Raw genomic sequence first — 23,974 nt, 5'->3', positions numbered from 1 at the left:
CACAAAAGTGCAAATAATGTCTTTACAGAACTGGTCTTTTGTGCCAGAAATTGCAGAAATCTTAACTTTGTTTCCAAGAATTGCCAAAAACTTCTGTTTTTTCAGCCTTTTGGCCAAAATTGAAAAAATAATGAAATATTCTCAAAAAATGATACGATACGTGGTAATTTGTTGAAAATGCAAAACTTATTATAAAAATGATTGTTGAAAATTGCCTTAAATTGGTGAAAAAAGTAATAAAACACACATGTCAAAAAAGTTTACAAAAGTCGAAAAATGGCAAGAAAAAATCTGTTTTTGTTTCAAAAATTACCTTAGAGTACATCTGGCTTAGCTCACTGTTTCGCGAGAGGCGGAGAGGCCCATTATTTTTCTTTGTAGTATACCACGTTTTTAAATTTTTTTTAATACTCCACCCTATAAGAATAATAATTTTTAAAATACCACAAAATGTCACAATTCCCCAGATAATCTAAAGATACACCAAAGTCCTCAATTTATTATTTGTATTACGCATTCAAAAATTTTTCATCGCAGTTTAGCGAAACGTTTGAAACCATATTTACGAAAGTACCTACGTATTTTATGAGATTCATCTCTATAGAGCAAATAGTACACATAAATCTTCTATTTTTTGAAAATACGTACTCGAATACCACATTTTTTCAATCGTATAGGTATGTACCAATAAATCAGAGTTTTTTCGTTTTAAATAATTTTCGAGTACTATTCCCGCGTTTACGCAAATACCGAAAGAAAAACACGATTGGAAATTCAAACATGCACCGTAGCATTTTTGAAGGTATGAAGGTCAAAAAGATTCCCCTTTTTCGGAAAATAGTATTGGAACGATGGTGAAATGTTTTTTCAGTTGTTTCAAATTCGCAATAATTTTAAATCACTGGAAGATTATTAGAATAATAATGAAACACGCGATCGACAATTTCACCTTATAAATACAATGAATTTTGTACGATTATTCAGTTCAGTTCGATTGGTTCTCGTAAGCTGAGTGTATCTTTGTGTACCATGATTTCAAAATTTTTAATTGTTGCCCTGCTGATACTACCTCTTGGAACTGCTGTCGCTGATGGCGATGGTGGTAAGGGAGGTGGTGGAGACGGCGGTAAAGGAGGTGGTGGTGGTGACGGAGGCGATGGCTGCAAAGGAGGCGTAAGTTTTCAATTAAATAATAAAAATAATTGTACGGCATATTATGTTAAATGATTTTTTGAAATATTCCTCGTAAATTGGTAGTACTTGATAAGATATGTTAGTAATTAAATAATCACTTTGAATTTGCAGAAGTTGAAAGTAACCGTATCATTTGACAGTCTTGATACGAATTCCATCAATTACATGAAAGAGCAAGTTAAACCCGTAGTAGACGAACTTTCCAGCTGCGTTGAGTGGGATTTTATACCATGTTCAACATCCAAGGTAAGCAATACTCAAAGAGCATACTTGGTGGTGATTTGACTTTAAGCAGGGATAAGATCCTGACGATAACATTTTTATAGACTGTCATCCCCTGACCCTTTAGAATTGGACGAAATTACCAATTTCTGCAAAATAATTGAATCTTATGGTAATTTTGAAAAGAATTTTTTACAATTTGCGAATCTCTTCTCAGAGAACTCATCATCTTAAAACTTGTGTTCTGTCGTCATGAATCAACTAAAAATTGGCAGAACCATTTTCGATCTGGACACAGCTGCAAGAGCATCCAAAAATACATCACTCAACTTAAAACTCAGGTGCTCAAAGAACAAACACTCTTTTCGATTTTCAGTGAATTTTTGAAAATCAATTTGAGGCAAACATGCGAAAAAAGCTGCCCAATCCCAAAACTACGAGCCCTACGGAGATCCCCAAAGGTCTCAAAATTTCGATTTTTCGAACAATTCCGCCAAAAAAAGTAAAATAGTGATCCTCATGAATTATTAAACGTAAAAAAGTCGTAGGAGCCACACTTAAAATATTTTTTGGGGCCCAAAAATTTTGAAAAATTTCCCAAAAATGGTCAAAAAATGCGATCGGCCAACTACAATTTTGGGAATTCTCTTTTCTAGTCACAAGACGAGATCTCTAAAATTGGAGTACGATTTCGAGTCTGCGTATTTGAAAAAATGATTTTTTTTGAGTCCCAAAAATTTTAAAATTGCTAAAAAATTTGATTGGGCAACTACAATTTTGGGAATTTCTCTTTTCTAGTCACAAAACAAGTTCCTTGAAGTTTGGGCGCGATTTCGAGTTTGCGTATTCGAAATCGATTTTTTCAGGCCCAAAATTTTCGAAAAATCTTCTAAAAATGGTCGAAAAATACGACTAAGGGCAGCCACAATTCTGGAAATTCTCCTTTTTAGTCACAAAACGAATTCCTTGAAGTTTGGACTTGATTTCAATCCTGCGTATTCTAAAAGAGTATTTTTTGGGAGCTAAAAATTTCAAAAAATCTCCTAAAAATGGTGGGAAAATGCGATTGGGCAGCACAACTTTGAAAATTCCATTTACTAGTCACATGACGAGTTCCCTAAAATTTGGGTACAATTTCGAGTCTGCGTATTTGAAAAGGGGGATTTTTAGATCCCAAAATTTTCAAAAAAATTTCTTAAAATGGTCAAAAAGTGCGATTGAGCAGCTACAATTTTGGAAATTCTCTTTTCTAGTCCCAAAACGAGTTTCTTGAAGTTTGGGCGCGATTTCGAGTCTGCGCATTCAAAAGGGTATTTTTGGGACAATTTTTTTGAAAATTTTGGGCCCAAAATACCCTTTCAAACACGCAGACTCGAAATCGCGCCCGAAGTCCACCAAACACTACTATTGTGACTAGAAACGACGATTCACCAAGTTGTGGCTGCCCAATCACATTTTCCGACCATTTTTGAATAAATTTTTTGTCATTTTTGGTCCCTAAAAAATACATACTTCATAGACCCTATAACTTTTGGCGCATATGTCATGAGGATCACTATTTTACTTTTTTTGGACTCATTCTTCCATCTGTGGGGGAAACTTTCCGAAAAATAGAAAATTTTAAAACCTTTGAGTCCCTGTGGGGCCAGTAGTTTAGGGATTGGACAGATATAAATTTTTACTTTTGAAAAAAAATCTGGTCAAATCGGTTACTGCACAGTCGTGAGGTCCCCTTGTTTGTTAGCCCAAAGATCTGTTTTTACAGTCAAAAATTTTTTAAATTGAAAACCCAATTTTCAACTCTCTCTCCCCCCGCAAAAAAATCCAAAGTTGGCAAACATCGATCCTATACTCAGTTGACAAGATGAAATTTAGGTATAAAAAATTCTAATGATTTCCTTTTAGAGAAATAATTTGTTTAAAAATTTCCATTTTTGGGCTAAAATACAATCAATAGTTATTTTCCTCGCATGTTGACAAAAATGCAAAAATCTCCCCTCCATTCCATGAAGTCTACATGATTTTTCATCTCTTATTGCAACAAATTCGTAAAATATCAAAATGCTCAATCGGTTTCTACTTTATTAACGGGTTGAGGGGGATTCTGAAAAATACCAAAATAAACGTGGACAAAATGAAGTAATAAAAGCAAATGACGAGTTATTCTTATAAACTGAATTGGGGATTTTTATTGGTGGTTTCAGTCGATTCCATCATCACTCAATTTCTCAATTCTTTTATTTGTGCTCGGAACGATTTTCATAATTTAATTTCAATATTAAATGATTCTCTCTCGCACAGATTGTAGATGACGTACTGCAATGCAAAGACGGAGTCGAGGAATGTAAAGTAGACGCTCTCCACGCTTGTGCTTCTCATTTTTTCCAAGATAGCCAGCCAACTGAATTGGCGAAATTCTACGTTTGTATGATGTGTGACGGAGACCAAGTGAAACAAGGCGAAAAGGTAATTCAACCGTTCACCTATATACTTTAATAATAGGTAATCTTCGAGAAGATAATGATAATGCTTTTAAATTTTCAGTGTGCGCAACAAGCAGGACTTGACTGGAATAAAATCAAAGGATGTAAACCATGCAATGATGCGGGCAAATATTGCGATAATCGATTTCAACTTTTGAATATGCTCCATGAACCTAACATTCCTGGGGTGATGTTCAATAGGGTGGGTATCTTGGCTATTTGTTTTTTTTTCAAGGTGAAGTTTTGAACTTCAATAGTTGATAATTTTGTCACGTAATTCGTTTTGGTTGCAGAAATACGATTGTCAAAAAGAACAAAAAGCTATGGGTGATTTAAAAGGAACGATATGCGACGAACTGAAACAAAGCGGTGCCCAATGTCCCGCTTGTAACGGTTGCGGTGGTGGTGCTGGTGGTGGTGGAGGAGATGGAAAAGGAGGTAAAGGAGGTAGTCCTGGTGGTAGTGGTGGTGGCGGTCCAGGAGGTAGCGGCGCAGGAGGTCCAGGAGGCAAAGACGGCGGGGGTCACGATGGAAGCGGAGGTGGTGGTCAAGGAGGCATGGGCGGTGGAGGAAATCCTCCCTGCAAGGGTGACGGAGGAGGCAATCCTCCTGGTAAAGGTGAAGGAGGAAATCCTCCAGGTAAAGGTGAAGGAGGTTCAGGCGGAAGTGGTGGAGGTGCAGGTGGAGGTGCAGGTGGGGGAATACAACCGGCACCACCTGGTACTCCGGACTACACATTTTTCAACAATGGTCAATCTTTCAGCTATCAAGGTATGATCTTACCTAACACAGTCCACAAACTGGATCGACGATAGATATCTCCAGACATGCAGTCAACATAAATGTAGTATTTATGAATGTATGTACCATTAGAATACGTAGCCGAAAAATACAAATTATTGCTTCGAATTTGGATATTATTCATTGTACACGTCACAATAGTCAACTTACCTACATACACAGTAACTCATGTTTTTCTGCTGCATAAGCAGCGTTTAAGTACAAAATGGGAGGAATCAATTTTTCACCAAAGTATCTCTGCCTCTTGTGTGAAACTCGTCGCACTATGACAGTGGCTAATCATCACTAATGCACTTCGTTTTGTAAGGTGTGTAAGAACTTTTTTCAAAGAAAACTTTCATCTTTGAATTTTTATAATAAAATTGAAAACTAAGTACTCTAAATTTTCGGGGAAAAAACAACATTTTTGCTGTTCAGCCAAAAAAATAAAACTTCTTTTCTCAACTTTGGCAAAAAAAAGTATTTCGCGGCAATTTGGCGACAAAAGGCCACTTTTACAATTTTGGCAAAAAAGTAGAATATTTTTGAATTGTTGGCAAAAAAACAGAATTTTATTGTTCTTGCAATTTTGAAACAAAAAAGGAATTAGCAGGACTCCTTTGGAAAATTTTAAAAAGGCACTTTCTTACAATTTCAACAAAGAAGGACTTCTTGACAATATTTCCACAAAAAATCCAATTATGCAATTATGACAAAAATCAAGACTTTTTGATAGGTTATCTTGTCTTGAAAAAAGGACTACTTTATATGACAATTTTTTCTTTACAAAACTATTGAAATGGATGATTTGTGGACAGTTAAGGCAATTGAGATTCTCAGCTCTCAAAGGATCATCCGGCGCTCCAAAAATGTTCAAAAAAATTGGTAACGTTGAAACCCCCTTCTCTCAGTCTCAACTTTTTTCACCTTCCAAGTTTCTCAATCCTCAAATCAAGAGTATTCATTATACTTATTTATAGCATGTAACATAAATCGAAAATTCTTGAGTCGGGCAACTACTCATAATTTTTAAAAATTTTGTAGTAGCAACCTGAAATTCAGTATTAAAACTAAAAAAGTCAACGCGGCAACAAAAATGTTCAATGGAAAAATACAAATTTCTAACATTTTGGAAAATTTGACCCTTTTCCTTCATCCACATTTTATTGAAGTGTACATCTAGTCATATACTTGACTTTTTCAGTCAAAAATTAATAAAATTATTTAATGGGGACAATGTTTGCCATAGGTCTCTTCAATGATGAGACCCGGCCCAGGACTAGGACCAGGACCAGGACCCAAAACCCGAAAATTTCCTTGAAGCCCAAATGTCCAAGCCCCAAAACCTTAAAAACTGTAACCTGCAAAGTCCTGGACCAAAGCCCAGGACCTTTTTCTCTAAAAACCCAAGTCCCAGATGTGAGCCCCAAAACCCAAACTGTGATCAGGGCTTGTCGAGGCTTTTTGGGGCTTGTGTAAATTGTGTAAATTACTATTGTAATTGTCTGTGTTGGTCTGTACGTCTCAAAATTTATATTCTGTAGGTAGTTCATTGTTTGTTAAAAATATAAATAATGATATGTACTTGAAAAATTTGGACAATAGGTGATTAAAAATTCCAAAAAAATTCAAGTTTCAATTCTGTTTTAAAAAAAGTTGAATTGAAATATTTGAAAAAGCTAAAGCATACACTAATTTGTGCAAACTGTCTGAAAGAACTTGTATTTCAAATTTCAGTCAATTTCAGTCTCTGAGAGCTAGAACTAGAAGATTAAGCAAATTCATAAATTCCCACAAGACCGATGTAAATTCAAGTTCTCTGCCAGTCTGCTTGCGAATTAGGGGCAAAAAAATATCCATAAATTTGGAATCTGCCCTTAAATTTTTTTTTTTTTCTAACAGTAACAGAACAATAATTAAGATTTTATAATGACAGATTACGCAGCATTTTCTACCACAAGTTGAGAGAGAAACAAACGAGAAACTAGTCACCATATGACTCCGTACGCGTGCATAGGTATCTGTGTCCCCAAGAATAGATAGACAAGTATCTGAGTTAATCTGTTCCAGTATTCCATAAATATGAACTAGTTCCAGTGTTCCAGCATGTATTCCTGTGATTGTGCGATCTATTTTGTAATACAACAGTTCCTGATACCAGATATGTTCTGTAATGATGTACTTTAGCTCAGCAGCAATTGTGCATAAGACTGTAAGTTCTTATTCCAAAATCTCAATTTATTGAGCATCACTGATGGACCTTCCCTCATCTATTTGTTGATCACTCCTAAGGTGATATGTACTTTACACTTTTTTACAACACTCTGTGTTCCCCCTTTCTCAATATTTTACTGCTTTTTATAACTAGAGTAGATTATTCTAAGCGTGCATGTGATATTTACGAATAAACAGTGCATAAAAGAATAATTGAAGGCGTTTTTATTATTAATGTATTCATAATACATGTTATGTGTTTTGTAATTGTTTCTTTGTAAGTATCTGAAAAATAGGTACTGAGATGGTAAGTTGCCTGGTACTTGTGAAGCTAGTAGAAGCTAGCTACAGTTTTTTACCTTGAAGTAAGTAGGTATGTGAGCAAATGTAATACTCTATGCACAGTGTGTGAAATATGTATGTCTTTACAATTTTACTTTAATTTTTCATCAAAATTCAAAAATAAATAATTATGTTAATTAAATTAATTATTATTAAAAATTGATTTTTTTAATAAAAACAAAATATTAAACATTTTCAACTCTACCTGCGTAGCACTGACGAGATCGTCAATGACCTCGACAAAAGTATCGACATGATTTTACACAATTGTTGATTGAAAAAAGTCAAAACATTATCCACAAAGGCGTTAATCTAACTAAATTTAAGATACTTGATTAAAAATTGACACTATTTTCAAAAACTATGATGAAAATGCTGATGGATACCTTTGTAGACCCATGATCGATATCGAAATTCAGGTCGTCTTGTTGATCCGAAGTTGATGTCGACTATAAGATCGACAAAAGCATCTACAAAATTTTGATCTTGTATAGTTACTTTTGTCGATCTAATGATTGTCATCAACTTTGGCATCGGCAAGACAACCTGAATTTCGATATTGATTATAGGGTCTACAAAAGTATCTACAAAATGTCGTCATCGAGTAGATACTTCTGTAGATCTTGTAATCAACATCAACCATCTGGTTAATATTGGTGAGGAAGTTGATGTCGATTACAAGATCTATAAAATATTTTTAGAAATTTCGAAGTATTGCCGACTCATTTGTCGATGTCCAAGTTGACAATACAATAGGAAAAATTTTCCAAGTCCAGAATAAGAAGTACTGAATATTCTTTCAAGGCCTCTCCACTCAACAGCAGCAATGGTCTAGTGGTTAGAGAATGTATCAGAAGTGTATGGCAACCTGGGTTCAATCCCTACCAAGGGCAACTTTTTTTCTTTTAAAATTTTTTTTAGGGTGAAATATTTTTGAGAATAATTTTACTTGAATCAAAAAAAGAGTTTTGGGCACATTTCGCATGTTTTCAAACAAAATTTGCTTCTTTTAGACTCAGAAAAACGACACCAATGTCGAGATGATGTTGAGACAAAAAATGAAGGGAGATGACAGTTGATTTTGATATCAACTTCTCATTCATCATTTAACGACATTGCCGACATTGGCGTCAACAAATGTCGTGTCGACAAGTGACGGATTAGAGATGTCGTCTTTTCCATCGACTTTGGCATCGCTTGTGCTACGCGGGATTATTAATTTAATTTTTTTTTAATTTTTATTAAAATATTCGATTTGAATTTATACATTTTGCAATTTTGAGCCCTGGAAAGCCCTGAAACCCAAGACCTAATAAATTTTTGGTTGAAAGCCCAAGCCCCGAAACCCGGAACCCAAAAAAAAATCGTTTGGGGCCACATCCCTGGGCATCTTTGATAATTTTACGTTTAGGGAGCTACATACAATGAACTAGCACTTGGGGATTATACAACGTTTTTTGGAAACCTGAACTTCCAAAAAATTGCACGAGCCCCTCAGAATGATCAAAAACCACCTTCACTCCAAGGTATGTCAAAAATACGTAGGTTATAGACAATATTCCACCTCAATTAAAAGACAAAATTGTTTTTTTTTTTTGGCTTTTTTTGGCTCAAAATGCGATTTTTAGAAATCTTCCTACAATTTTGGTTGGTGAGGTATTATTGTTTATGGTTTCAATACAGCTTTGTCCTATCTAAAAAAATTCTGCAGATTTTGAGTTGGCAATTATCTAAATATTAGGTAGTATAGCTACCCTTGTAAGCTAAATTGGAAGAGGCCTTGCTCATGGTTACATGAATGAAAACCAACTGTAACAATATCCTCAAAATTCAATTATGGAATAATTACACCGCAAGATTGTACGAATAGAAACTCGTCCCCAGAAATAGGTACGATTTTTCAGCTTAATAATACGAAAACGATCGATACGCCTTAATTTTAAAATCAATCTAATAAAACAGAAACATATTTTCGAACTATTCATTTTCGCTTTACACGTGCCATATTATAAAAAATGGACGAAAAAAATGTATTTTTTCACGTGGGTAACACTACACCTATGTTAATCGTAATGAAACAAAATGATCGGTCGTTCAATTGAAATTTTGCATCGTGCGTTAGGTTATTTACACAAATGTATATATCGTAAATTATCGCCGGAGGTGAGTATTTATGGCGAAATACCAGAGCAGTACATAGATGGCGAACATTTAACGCATTTTACTGAAAATTTATGTAAAGCCATATCGAGCTATACTCGTATGATTCACGAGATGTATCTTTACCTATACCGATGACATCAAATAAAAAAACATTAAAACGAGTCTATCAAATAAAATAAATCTTCCGCGTTATTTTTTTCAAAAAAATGCGTATGTACTTGAACTATAACAGGTATAGGTATGTTGATTTCAATAAATCAGTTCCTTTTAGTTTTTAATTTACCGAAGTTTCAATTTATTCTCGCTTTCACTTACGCAAATACACAGAAAAACACACATTCGGCAAATCGAATTTACATCGACATTTTTTGAAGGTCGATGAGATTTCAATTTTTCAAAAAGAGGTACGATTGTTGAAACAATCACGAAATGTTTTTTCAGTTGCGTCAAACCGCAATAATTTTAAATCACCAGGAAATTAGCGGAGTACCTAATAAATTACACTAGCGATCTGTAAGTTCGTCTTATAAATACAATGAATTTCTAGCGAATTTTCAGTTCGATCATTTCCCCCCAAAAATGAATATATTTTCGTGCATCATGATTTCAAAATTCTCAATCGTATTTGCGCTGGTGATTCTGTCGTTGGGGTCTATCCAAGTTGACTGTAATGGAGATAAAGGAGGCGGTGGTGGCGATGGTGGCGATGGAGGAAAATGCGTATGTATTCCTGATTTTCATTTTGAGATAAATGATAAATTACCATTCATCTCATAACTATTTCGAATGTGCAGGGCAATAAGTTAAAAGTGACCATATCGTTCGACAGTATGGATTGTAATTCCATCAACTACATGAAAGAGCAGGTAAAACCAGCAGTAGACGAACTTTCCGGCTGTGTTGAGTGGGATTTTATTCCGTGTTCAACGTCAAAAGTAAGCATTAAAAGCTCATGTTCAAGCCCATTTCTGAATTTTCTCTTTTGAAGGGTTAAGAATTTGAAATATGTAGTTTAGACATCCCTTCCTACTTGAAAAGAAACCATTCCGATTGACAGTGAAGTTTTCGAATCCAAAAAAATAAAAATAAAAGATCGTAAAAGACCAAATTTCAAGCACTGATTGGTATTTTTTAATTTCAAGCAGAATTTTGAAAATTAAAACACCCACTTTTCACAAAAAAATCCATTTAGGAAGTACTGAATTGATTGATGATGGTAGTAAATTTTCAAATGTTCTGCAGCTCTCTTTGGTGCTGAATTAAAATTTTCAAAATCCCCCAAAAATATGAAATTTAGCATCTGAAATTTGGTCCAACTAAACTCGTCCAGCACGAAAATGACGTTCGAATTTCGCCTTGAGATCGTCGTCGATTTTTGCAAATGGAATTTTTCGCCAAAAAATCGACTTGAATTTTTAAATGTAAAATTTTAATAAAATTTGGCCAAAATTGCTATAAAAACGCTCAAATGTCATTGATTTTTATAGCTCTGCGGAATGTTATTGACATATTTTTGCCAAATGTTGAGAAAATTCGATTTTTTTGCCGGTAATTATTATTGAATTTAACGCTTTTTTTTTTACGTTTTTATGCCATTTTAACATGTTTTTAACACTTTTATTTTGAAATTTTCGTAAAAGTTGAAAAAAATTATAACAACATGTGCCTATTCTATTAAAAATATAGGTATCTAAGTATTGAAGATTTCAATTCATTCATACATATATTTTTTTTAATTGTAATTTTCTTCAAATGTTCATTTTCCTAGTCGGTATAGGTATTTTTTTTGATTACGAAAAATGGCAATTTTTCAGAAAAAAAATAAAAATTGACGATTAATGATTTTATTAAAGTTAGGTATCACTTTTTGGTAATTTTTTTTATTGATTTTTACGTGTTTTTTTTGTTGGGGAGGGGGGGGGTGTTTTTACCAATGTCATTTCAACATGTTTTTAAAAATTCATCAAGAAATTTTCCTAAAATTCTAAAAACAATTACCTATTAAACCTAGGTACCTACCTATTTTATTAGATATTTTATTAGAAATAAATTAAAAATCATAAAATGAAGAATTGATTTATCAAGTCAACTTCACAGTTTTGTTTCTGTACCTATATTTAAATTATTTATTTTGAATTAATTTCTTCAAATTTCTCAAATTTACAAATAAGTACAAATATATTTTTTATTTAAAAGAAAAATTCAGAAAGAGGCAATTTTACTGAAATTTTATCACTACAGAAATGTTTGCTAATTTTGATCCTTAAGATTTTAAATATCATTGAAACGAGTTTTCAACACTCTTTTGTGCATTTTCAACAAATTTTGCCAATTTTCTGGTGATTTTAATGCTTTTTCAAATATTTTTACAAAATTTTACATATTTTAAGTAATTTCTTCAACAAATTTTATTCCGAAGAGGCTTCGACAATGTTTGATACAACTTTTGCTAAATTTGATCAAGTTTTACTGAAATTTGATTACCTAATTTTGTAAGTTTTTAGAACATTTAAAGCTTTTTCATGTGTTTTTTATATCGTCTTAACGTGTTCCAACATTTTTCACGGTATTTTTTGACAAATTTTATTGAAATTTAATTAATTTTTGGTTTCTTTTTTAATGATTTTATTACTTTTTTTCGATGTTTTACATCAGTTTAACATGTTTTTAATGCTTTATGATGCATTTCAGGTAAAATATACTACATAAACTGTCATCATTTTAGGCAAATTTTCAGTGATTTTAATGCCTTTTTGAGCATTTATACCTACATAATTTTAACTTTTTTTACAATTTCATTTTATTTTTTTTTTGAGAATTTTAGGCAAATTTTAACGAAATTTCATCACTTTTTTTTAAAATTTACAGTTGTTGACGCAATTTAATGCTTTTTGAAGTGTTTTTATATAATTTAGTAATTTTTTTTAGGTATTTTTTCATACATTTTTGGATTTGGCACACTTGACAGAAATTCTTCGATTGTTGAAGATTTACGTATAATATATAGCGATCTCAATGTTGTTTTAAATAGGTATAGGTATTTTACATCGTTTCCACATGTTTTTGGTTTCTGAAATTTTATCATTTTTTTTTTTTTAGCAATTTACGGAAAACTCATGTTTGGAAGGGATTTCAAAAAAGTTTCATGTAGGTTCTGCAAAATATTGTCACGTGTCATTGCAATTCTATGATTTTTTAAAATTAATTTGCAGTTTTTTTTTTATAATCTTTTATCCAAGTATCAACTATCAAGTTATTGTCTTCGTACTGATTTGAGATCGCTGAGCGTGTAATTTTCATAAAAATCAGACAAATAACGCTCGTTAGCTCATGCTTCCCTTCAAAACCCGACTGTCAAACTAGAAATCTCTGACTACATGAAGATGAACTTCTTAAATATTTTCACAGATCGTACAAGATGTACTGCAATGCAAAGATGGAATAGATGAATGTAACATAGACGCTCTGCACGCTTGCGCTTCTCATTTTTTTCAAGACAGCCAGTCGAATGAGTTGGCTAAATTTTTCACTTGCATGATGACTAACGGAGATCAAAAAACTTCCGGTCAAAAGGTAGTAGGGTCATTTCACGTCAATTGGACCAAGAAGTGGTAGGGGGTTCGGCGATTTTTTTGAAATTTTTCCTGTGAAAAGACCTTCCGAAGGGATGACCAATGGCGCTAATCGCAGCTCTCTAGCCCATTTTTAAAGGCTGCCAGGGGGTGTCAAAGTTTTCAGTGAAACTAAAATATCATCCATTTCAGTAGCGGGTTACTCGATAACCGCGATACCTAACAAAATGGAACTTTTTCCCATAGTTAGGGGATTTGAAAGGCTTTTTGGTGATATCATAAAAATCAGTGTTGCCACTTTTTTTTGTACAAAAAATTAGCTCAAAAAGTTTCGAAACGTGGTTTACATATCGTTCCGATTCTCAAAAATTCTGAAAAAAATATATTATGGACAACTTTTCATGCAAAAAATTGAGATGATAACATGTTGCAAAGTCGATTTTAAAAAATTCGAACTTCACGAAAAAAATGCGATTTTTTGATTTAAAACACGAAAAGAAGTTTTGATTGGTAGAGTTGGCCCATTTGACCTCTATTTTTACGTATGTGTTGAAAACGTTGGAAAAACGCTTTCATCCGATGAAATGAACTCATCACAAAAAAATAAAAATTCGAAAAGATTCAAAAAATGAACGAATTTTAATTTTTTTGTTGTGAGTGTAATTTTTAACATTTTTTTCATGAAATACGTCAGAAAGAGGTCAAAATAAGACAACTGAATAAATTTGAACTTTTTTTGATGTTTGAAATCGAAAATTGAATTTTTTCGAATTTTGATTTTTTGTGAGGAGTTCATTTCATCGAGTGAAAGGGTTTTTTCAACTTTTTCAACAGATGCGTACAAATAGGGGTCAAATGGGTCAACTTTCACCCATCAAAACTTTTTTTCATGTTTTAAATCAAAAAATCGAATTTTTTCGCAAACTTTAAATTTTTTAAAATCGACTTTCCAACAAATTATTACCATCCCAATTTTTTAATATGTTGTTCAGCATGAAAAGTTGACCATAATTTTATTTTTTCAGAATTTTTGAGAGTCGGAACGATATGTAAACTACGTTTTGAAACTTTTTGAGCTAATTTTTTGTACGAAAAAAAGTGGCAACACTGATTTTCATGATGATCACTAAAAAGCCTTTCAAAACCCCTAACTATGGGAAAAAGTTCCATTTTGGTAGGTATCGCGGTTATCGAGTAACCCACTGCTGAAATGGATGATACATATTTTAGGTTCACTGAAAACTTTGACACCCCCTGGCTGCCTTTTTAAATGGGCTAGAGGGCTGCGATTTGCGCCATTGGTCATCCCTTCGGAAGGTCTTTCCAAAGGAAAAATTTCAAAAAAATCGCCGTACCTCCCTACCACTTCTTGGTCAAATTGACGTGGAATGACCCAGGAATTAAACGGCGCCTTTTCATTTCCATTATTTTTCGAAAAGATAATTTTAACAAATAAACTTATACCCATGTGCAGTGCGCACAACAAGCAGGACTTGACTGGAATAAAATCAAAGGATGTAAACCATGCAATGATGCGGGAAAATATTGCGATAATCGATATAAACTTTTGGATATGCTTCATGAACCTAACATCCCCGGAGTGATGTTCAATAGGGTATGTAATGTACTATTTTTTCCCAAGCTGATGCTGATACACTTTTATGACTTTAGAATAACACGTTTCGTTCTCCAATTACCATTTGTTACAGAAATTCGATTGTAAAAAAGAACAAGACGCGATGAAAGATTTAAAAGGAACGATATGCGACGAACTGAAACAAACCGGTGGTCAATGCCCTGCTTGTAACGGTTGTGGAGGAAAAGGCGGAGGAGGAGGAGGAGGAGGTCCTGGTGGCAGCGGCGGTGGTGGAAGTCCGGGAGGCCACGGTGGAAGTGGCTCAGGAGGCAGTGGTGGCGGTGGAGGAAATTCCCCGAGTAAAGGAGATGGAGGAGGAAATTCTCCAAGTAAAGGTAGCGAAGGAGGAGGAGGAAATCCTCCGAGCAAAAATGACGGAGGAGGAGGAGGACAAAATCCCAGTATGGGAGTTAACCCAAACCCTCCAGATAATAGTTTACCATCGGCGCCTCCAGGTACTCCGAATTTCACGAATTACGACAATGGCAATAAATTCAGCTATAATGGTTTGATATTACCCAACAACGATAACAAACTGATGCGGAAATAGTGTATTAATTCGGCGTACGGATTGTATTCACATCTACATATAAGATAGGCAATGCCATGTAGGCATGTACATACACATTATATGTAATTATCTTAGAATATTGCAGCTCAAATACAAGCTATCAATTTGATTTTAATTGTTCTTTTTGGACGCATCATTATTTATTTTATTTATTTATTTATTTATTTATTTATTTACATTTTAGGTCTCTCCAACAGCGTAAGCCAATTACAGGAGAGACCGTTTATAGCTAAGAGATAAAACTAAAAAAGACCTGAAAAACTATGACTTACAAAAACAAGAAAAAGAAAAAAAAAATACCATAAAAAAAAACCAGTAAGAAACAAAAGAAACATTAGTACATTATCAATATATAATTATGTAGTTCTTCTCATTGAAAAAAAAAAAGTAAGATAAGCAAAAAAAGAAAATAAAAAGTACAAAATCGAATAGAAGAAAAACAAAAGAGTGAGGGCAAAAACCCAAACTTAAGGCAGATAAAAGGGGGGGAGGGGGAAGGAGGGGGAAAATAGAAAAAAAAAGAAAAAAAAAAAAATCTGGGATATGAAATGGCTCATAAACAGCTCCCACTGCATCCACGCTCCTTTTCCCATGCCTTCTCCACCACACGCCTAAAAGCAGACCTACCCATACTATAGATATCGGCATCCACACACCTACAGAGGAAAGTGTCAGAGATACCCATGATGTTATTCATAGGGGACACCTTCATCCTAAACGTACTGTAATTGTGTAGAGAGAATATTTTTTTTTGCCTGGAGTGGATCTTTGGGGCCCAGAAATTAATTTTTCCCAAAAGGTTACTATCTTTTACATTGCAGTGGATGAGATCATATAGGAACATCAGTGCAGCTGTCTCTCTTCTCTTTAATAGCAAATCTACTTCAAACCCTTCTAAAAGCTCTTTTTGAGATAGATCATGGGGATAATATTCAAAAGTTTTAAAATATAGGTATTTTAGAAATCTGTTTTGAATTTTTTCAAGCTCTTCCACAAATTTTTTAGTATGAGGGAACCAAATTAGTACACCAAACTCAACTATAGATCTTATGAACGAGAAGTATAGGACTTTGAGTGTACTTATCCTCTTAAAGTGAACTGAATTTCTGACAACAAAATAGGCCATCCGCCTTGCCTTCGCCAAAACAGTATTAATGTGATGTTTGAAGGTAAGTCCCACATCAAGATTTATACCTAGGTCCCGAACAGTGGTCAAGCGACAAAGTTCTTCCTCATTAACTGTGTAAGTATACTTCAAAACATTTTTTTTTTGAGTGAATGTCATTGTTCCACACTTGGAGATGTTAAGGGACAGTTTATTCTTGATACTCCATTCCACAAACCTATCCAAATCTGCTTGAAGACCCTGACAATCCTTTATATCTTCAATTTTCCTGTACATCTTTACATCATCAGCAAAAAGCTGTATTTCATCACAATTGATGTTTCGGCCAATTTTCGAAAAAATACCAAAAATTTGATCTAATTCAGAGGGAAAGCTGTAGCCTAATTTTGACAACGAATCACTAACCCTTCATTCTGCAGTCTGCATCATCGGAGAAATTTACCTGCAGTATCTTAACTAGAAGAAATATTCTATCAAATCGATGAGATGTGGTTTTGAAAAATAATCACGTCAATGAACTAAGTATTCAAAGGGGTTAACAAAAATAACGAATCCGAGATTACGAGCCTACGAGGTGTTAAATTTCATTCGGGATCTTCTGTATAGGTACAATGTTTTGAAAATTGTTTGTAAGCTCATGCTGACTGGCTCGAAACCATCACTAATTGATTTGAAAGATCAAAAATAGCGTATAAACCAAATTTTCAAGCTTTGATCTTGAATCACACCAATTTTAATATTTTCCACAAATACTCGTCTACCTGAATTGATGTCCCAAGCCAGTAAAAACCGTCCGATTTCATCAAATAAAACTAGTTTTTTTATTTTTCGAAACTTTGTCCTCGAACAGTCCACTTTTTTCAGCCATTTGATAAAATCAATTGTGTAGATTTTAAATCACACGTCAGCGTCGAAAAAATAACTCATTTTTCGAAAGTCTCAAGCAGGTATTTCAAATTACTTACTGTACGTAGATAGGTATCGAAAAATAGAAGCGACTTTAGAAACCATTTTCCCATCGAAGAAATGAAATAACACGTACTTTTTCGCAATTTTTGTCGAACATAAAGGGGAGTGAGGTCTGCGCGAAATTCCTTCTTTTAAGAGTTGAGAACTACGAGATCGAGAGGAAGACACATTGTCATAAAAATATCGTAGAAGTATGTATTTATGTACTGCGTATACAAATGAACTAAAACTACCTAGCTACAAAAGCACAATATTCGTTCATGAAAAATGAAAAAAGTATCAATGCACTTTATTGTATGCACTCGCAGCTAAAAAAAAATCAACGTATCAACATAATAGGTATAATAAAACAAACTTATGTATATATGTATCTAAAGTATAAAAAAAAAAGTTCTAACGAATCATCACACATTTGTGTTTAAGTATACTCCATGTGCAAATTATCGAAAGAAAAAAAAAACAGCTAAAAATAAGTAAAAACGAATCCAATTTGAAAATCTAACAAGCCCAATCAACTTGAATAATTCGACATGATCGGCTTAATTCTATACAGAATGGATCTGCCTAAATCGTTCAATCTCTTCAGAATTTCCCAACAACCATGATAAAAACTGGTCAAAAACCGGTTTTACGTAGTCATTTACCTTAAAAGGTCTATTATTACGAATAAATTCCTCCAAAAAACTAGTCAAACGTATTTTTATCGCAAGTACACTTTGCTCCTCCAAAACAAACGTATCCATTAATTTCATTACCGCTTTAATAGAAGAAACCAATAAGAAGCGATGGCGTAACAAAACTCCTTTAATTGCAGGTGACGTCATTCATTAGTTTATTCTTGAAATCTGTCGATTGATCTTTATCATCGAAAGTATCGTCGATAAATTCATTAAATTCGCTGACTCTACTGTTAGTAGCATAAACGCTATTTTCAGCGAGAAAAGTTGATTGCAAAAGCTGCCGCTTGTAACTTTTCGCTACGTGAACTTCGGGCCAACAAAAGCCCACTACATCATTCAATTTGTCGAACTGCATATCCCTCAGTACGTTCCTACACAACAAACGCATATGTTGACTTTTAGCAAAGATGCCCCAGAACTGCGCAATTTTTTCTTAGTTTTTGAAGCTAAGTTTCATTATTCGAAGCAAATCTTTACTTTCAGTGTCTCCGATCGAACGAAACCAGCAGTTCTGCCAAAATTCGATCCTCTGCTCAAAAGATGCCGATGAAATGATAGTCAATAAAAATCCGTAGAAATGTTTGCTACATGGAAATCGACTTATGTACACCCTGTTGGATAAAATATCTTTGATTATCGCTGGTTTTAAATTAGGTGGAATGCTGTTCCAAATTTCCGAATAATAATACACCCAAGTCTGGTGTTCTTTCGAACATTCTTTACACGCTGAGTGCTCCTCGAGTTCCAACATTTCAACGACCAATGTTCTGAAATTGCTTTCGTCCATTTTATTTTTAATAAACTTCAACGTTGGTTCTATTTGATAACACGAACGTAACTAATAATTTCTTATCACGACACTGAGTTTCTATGGCTTTTCTCATTTGATTTTCAGGAGACATATGACCCCAAAAATACTCAACAGATGGTCTATTCTCAACCATGTGGAGGCCAAACATAACTTCGTCAACAGATTTGCCCTCATAGGCAGGAATCTCATCCAATCGATTCTCGAGACGGCATATCCAATAAAACAATTGCGGGCAATCACCAAAATCAATACTATACCAGTCGAAACTCAGGTATACAGAAGGCCAAATTCGTCTGATATCATCTTCGAAAAAATAAATACGTGCAGGCTATAGAAAATTTTTCTTCATCGCAAAGTCTATCACAAACCATCATGCGTTTGGCTGTTCTCACATAATCGATGGTGCCATTGTAATCGAGGATAAAATCGTCGAAGACTTCCAAAATTGAATCTTTATGCTTGCGGTGCGAATGAAATATTCTTCTGTAGTGATTACGCATCCAGGTATTCATTGAAGGCCCAAATCTTGGGACATATTCATCGATAACATCATAAATTACTGATGGCAAATTAGGGACTAATATGAATTTTGATGAAGGCATACTATGTGTAGTTGAGTAAAAGTTTAGTGTGTTGCTCGTGCGACAGTGCAGTATTTCATTCCGCCAAATTTCCAGACATCCAGACTAATTGCGATGGCCGATAGTTCTTGCAACGATACTGGAGTCGGTTGAGCAATATCATATACGACAAGTACATATTATTTCAGCCATTTCTGAGATTCTTGATTCGGTATCTCTATAACAGGTGCAAATTCGAACCTGGAATCGTAACGAGCGAATTAATTCGATGAAGCGATCAGCTGGCCAGAAAATTAGGTTTAGAAATTAAAATACGGGTTATTCTGGGACAAATTAAAAAATTTTGTTCACGATTCCCGAAAATCGATTTTTTAATCATGATACTTTTCAGCAGAGAACTTTCAACATGAAAACAATCATAGGGGATCATTTCATGTCAAATCAGCCTGATTGCGGGTTTAGATACAAAATTCTCCAGGTCATTAGCTCCTCAACCCCATCTGAAATAGATCAGGTAAGAATGTTTCTTTTTTTCTCGTCAAAATACTTGGTCAATTTTGAAGTATATTTCCTCGGCACCGATCCACGTGGAGAAAATTCGTTTTCAAAAGTACTTATTCATCGAAAATGTCAAGGGTTCAAGATTGGACTTTTTTTTGAGTGCTCAACTTTCAAAAACTTACCGAATGCCAACTCGTCTTTTTCAGTTTTACCTCTCTGACGTCCCTCGAATCTTAGCACCCTTTTTTCCTGAAAATTGAGGAAGTCAGATGACATATTTTTTATATAAAATTTTACCCAATGAAGTTGGAAAACTGAAACTTACTTTGAACTCTAATTAGGACAAGATGAGTCAAATGGAGATGGTTTTAAGCCATTATGGAGTCTCTGGAAATATTTTGGAAATTCCAGATTTTCAAAAAAGTGTCACAAAAACTGTGCAAATCAACACGTGTAAAGGCGAATGCAGCCTGTTAGGGACCCACTTGACTGACTAGTCATCATTTTTCCAAAATTTGTATCTGCCGATTCAAAATTGAATGGTTTTTTTTGGAAACTGGAATTTTCAAAAAGTTCTGTAGGGTTCATCAGACTGGCTTCAAACCATCTCCAATCGACTTGACATATTAAAATTAAGGTTCAAAGCAAATTTTAGCTTTCCGATTTTATTGAGTTAAATTTTGTGGAAATTTCAGCTTTTAAAAATGTGCCAAAGGTTTCAGAACTGCTCGAAATAGTTTGAAATATTGTTTTCAATCGATTCAGTGGGGAGGGGATGTCGAAAATGAAGCAAATACAAAATTCAAGCGTTCTAGGTCAATTCAGTAAAATTCTAAATTTTTCCACATTTTTGGGTCAAATTTGATTTTTAAAAATTCACACAAAATCGTGCAGGTTGAGAGACGTAAAAGGAACTTTTTTTTAAATTTAAAAACAGAAAAAAAATCAGTGGAATGAACTGAAAGACGTGGCTAAAGAGGTAAAAAATCCTCATTTCAGTCTTCGAATAAGTCATTAAACACAAATATACACGAATTGATACTCAACTGTTCGAATCACAGATTCATTGAAAATGAAATGATTCGTTGACTCTTCATTTTTATTCACGTTTTTTAAATTCACATCCTACTGCGAGTTTAAAAAAAGGAAATACATTTCACGTTATTTTCACTGTGCAAACACACGCGCTCTCGATTATTGTGCAAATTGAAATACGAGTATTGAAGGTCACAAAGATTCTATTTTTTCATAAAAAGGTATACCTATTAAAAACCCACGAAATGTTTTTTCAGTTGTTTCAAACTCGCCATAGATTAAATAAAGATTCGAAAAATTTCACCATTATAAATACGAGCAATGCGAAGAGATTATTCAGTTCGATCAATTTGGTTGTTAATGTGAACGTATCTTCGTGCATCATGATTTCAAAATTGTCATTTGTAATTATTGCACTGTCGATATCATCATTTGAACTTGCTTTTGCTGATGGCGGTGGTGGTGGCGGAGGAGGAGGAGGAGGAGGAGGAGGTGGCGGTGGAGGAAACTGCGTAAGTTAATTACCTAATGTATTTCTTTAAGTACCTACCTGACTAAGGAATTTGAAGAGGCTGCCCCTCAAAAGACTTTGATTAAAAGTGGTCCAGATTATAACTACCTATTTTAAATGTTTATAGAAATTGAAAGTATCCATCTCGTTTGACAGTTTGGATCCAAATTCCATTACTTTCATGAAAGAAGCAGTTCAACCCATATTCGAAGAACTTTCTAGTTGCATTCAATGGGATTTTATACCATGTTCAACATCCCAAGTAAGATAATCCTCTGGTGCATATTTTCACATCATTTGATGAATTTGATTTTCAAACTAATTTTTTTCGAACACCTCATCTTACATCACATCAACACAGATCGTAGACGATGTGCTACAATGTCAAAATGGAGTCGAAGAATGCAAGATAGATTCCCTCCATGCTTGCGCTTCTCATTTCTTCAAAGATCAGCCAGATAACTTAGCTAAATTCTTCGTATGTATGATGACTAGCGGAGACCAAATGTCGGAGGCTCCAAAGGTAACTCAATCTCTCATTATTGATTTCGATTGAGTTATGAGAACAAAAGATCACTTATGAAACTTTTATTTTCAGTGTTGCAAGCAAGCCGGAATCGACTGGAACAAACTGAAAGGATGTAAACCATGCAATGATGCGGCGAAATATTGCAATAATCGATATAAACTTTTGGATAAACTTAAAGAACCTAATGTTCCTGGAGTGATGTTTAATTTGGTAGGTACCTATTTACCTTTTCAACATGACAAACTTTAGTAGCTAACCATCAACCCAATTCATTTCGAGGTACAATTTTACTTTGTTATAGAAATACGATTGTGGTAAAGAGCAAAATGCTATGAATGATTTAAAAGGGACAATATGCGACGAACTAAAGCAAACCGGTGGCCAATGCCCTGCTTGTAATGGTTGCGGTGGAGGCGGTGATGGTAAAGGCGGAGGAGATGGAAAAGGAGGCAAAGGAGGAGGAAGTGATCAGAATAATCCAGGAGGAGGTGGAAAAGGAGGCAAAGGCGGAGGAAGCGATAAAAATAGTCCAGGAGGTGGAGGGAACGATCAGGATAACCCAGGAGGAGGTGGTGGTCACGGTGGCAGCGGCGGTAGTGGAGGTCCAGGAGGCCATGGCGGAGGAAATTCCCCGGGTAAAGGCGATGACGGAGGAAATCCTCCGAGTAAAGGTGGAGGAGGTTCTGGGGGTAGCCCAGGTGGCGATACTAACAACGGTCCACTTCCAGCCGGAAAAGAAATAGCACCAGGGATTATACAGGCACCCCCTGGTACTCCAGACTTCACGTTTTATGATCATGGAAAGTATTACAGCTATCAAGGTATGATCTTACCTAGCCACGAGATGAAGCTGATGTAACTAATTGTACAACCTGAACTCACCACAAAATACGAGTAAATTCGTTCATTTATTATTGAATTCCAATTGCTACCAAAAACAAGAATGCAATTTCGTACTCAAATATCGACTATGTTCTGAATGATTGCAATAAACATTATTTTGATCTAAATCGTTTTTTTAAAAACTTATATCACGAGGCACGATCATTGTCAGTTCTCCAACTTGAAAAATTTGATTCAAGTTATCGTTTCCTACCCCGATCTAGACCAGGTTTTTCTTATGATTGCACCCAATTGAAAAAATGGTGAAACTAACATTATAGAATATTTAACTCGCCGAATGCGAATCTAAAAACACAGGGCTCGAACACGATTTTTTCAAAAAAAAAATCACTTTAGTAACCAAAAAGGCTCAAAAAAATGACCGAAAAGTAAATGAAAAAGTGACGAAACGAGAGCAAAACATTATGCATAAAGAATTACTGAAAAAAAAAAAATAAAATAAAAAACAGAACACTTACATTACAAATTTAAATAAATAATGTTGAACTATTTTGCAACTTTTTAATTAAAAAAATGAACTTTTTGAGAATTTTTAGCAACCACAAGAAAATGTTTGTAATTTCTGACAAAAATACAGTTTTTGGCAAAAAGCGACTCTTCTCGACAGTTTTTAAAAAAAGTGGTACTCTGAAATTTTTGCAAAAAAAATGAAATTTTTTAGCAAATTGAGTAACTTTGAAAAAAAAAGAGGATTTTTGTAAATTTTCGAAAAAACGAGAAGTTTTGACAAATTTTTGCAAAAAGCAAGACTTTGACAACTATACCTATCAAAAAAAAGGACTTTATGAAAAATAATGACTAATAGTGACACTTTTTTGGAGTGATTTTTGGAAAAGAAGTGAACATCTTTAGCAATTTTGTTGGAAAACGAGAAATTTTGTCAGAGAACAATAGTTTTACAAAATGGCAAAAAGTAGTAATTTTTAGGAGTTATTGGGGGGAGGGGAAGAGGGGGGGGGGAGGTGAACAATATTTTTTCGAACTTTGTAGTAAAAAACGAGACCTTTGGTGGCAACTTCTGCTAAAAAAGCAAGACCTTGCAATTTGGCAAAAAAAATTTTTTGTAAAAAGCAGAACTTTTTGGCAACTTTTAGAAAACAAACGAGAATTTTGGCTGGTTTAAGAATAAAAGTGAGACTTCTGAAGAATTT

The 23,974-nt window shown here is 34.2% G+C and overlaps 3 protein-coding genes across 4 annotated transcripts in view; 2 read left to right on the top strand and 1 right to left on the bottom strand.

The window, feature by feature from the left end:
* The window catches only part of LOC135850085 (uncharacterized), a 107,735-nt gene that overhangs the window by 19,783 nt on the left and 63,978 nt on the right, over positions 1–23,974 (bottom strand). The gene's annotated exons all lie outside the window — the stretch shown is intronic.
* On the top strand, positions 9,999–15,156 carry LOC135834337 (keratin, type I cytoskeletal 9-like). The gene is made up of 5 exons (XM_065348193.1): positions 9,999–10,118; positions 10,193–10,333; positions 12,807–12,971; positions 14,445–14,585; positions 14,680–15,156. The coding sequence occupies exons 1-5, from the start codon at positions 9,999–10,001 to the stop codon at positions 15,154–15,156; spliced, it is 1,044 nt and encodes a 347-aa protein (XP_065204265.1).
* Positions 22,319–22,779, top strand: LOC135834321 (holotricin-3-like). The gene is made up of 2 exons (XM_065348177.1): positions 22,319–22,342; positions 22,393–22,779. Exons 1-2 carry the CDS (start codon positions 22,319–22,321, stop codon positions 22,777–22,779), a joined length of 411 nt encoding a protein of 136 aa, XP_065204249.1.

The sequence above is a fragment of the Planococcus citri genome, chromosome 1 (genome assembly GCF_950023065.1).
Source record: "Planococcus citri chromosome 1, ihPlaCitr1.1, whole genome shotgun sequence".
Classification (NCBI taxonomy): domain Eukaryota; kingdom Metazoa; phylum Arthropoda; class Insecta; order Hemiptera; family Pseudococcidae; genus Planococcus; species Planococcus citri.
The sequence above is the reverse complement of the archived record's forward strand: the minus strand, read 5'-3'. Positions and strand labels throughout refer to the sequence as shown.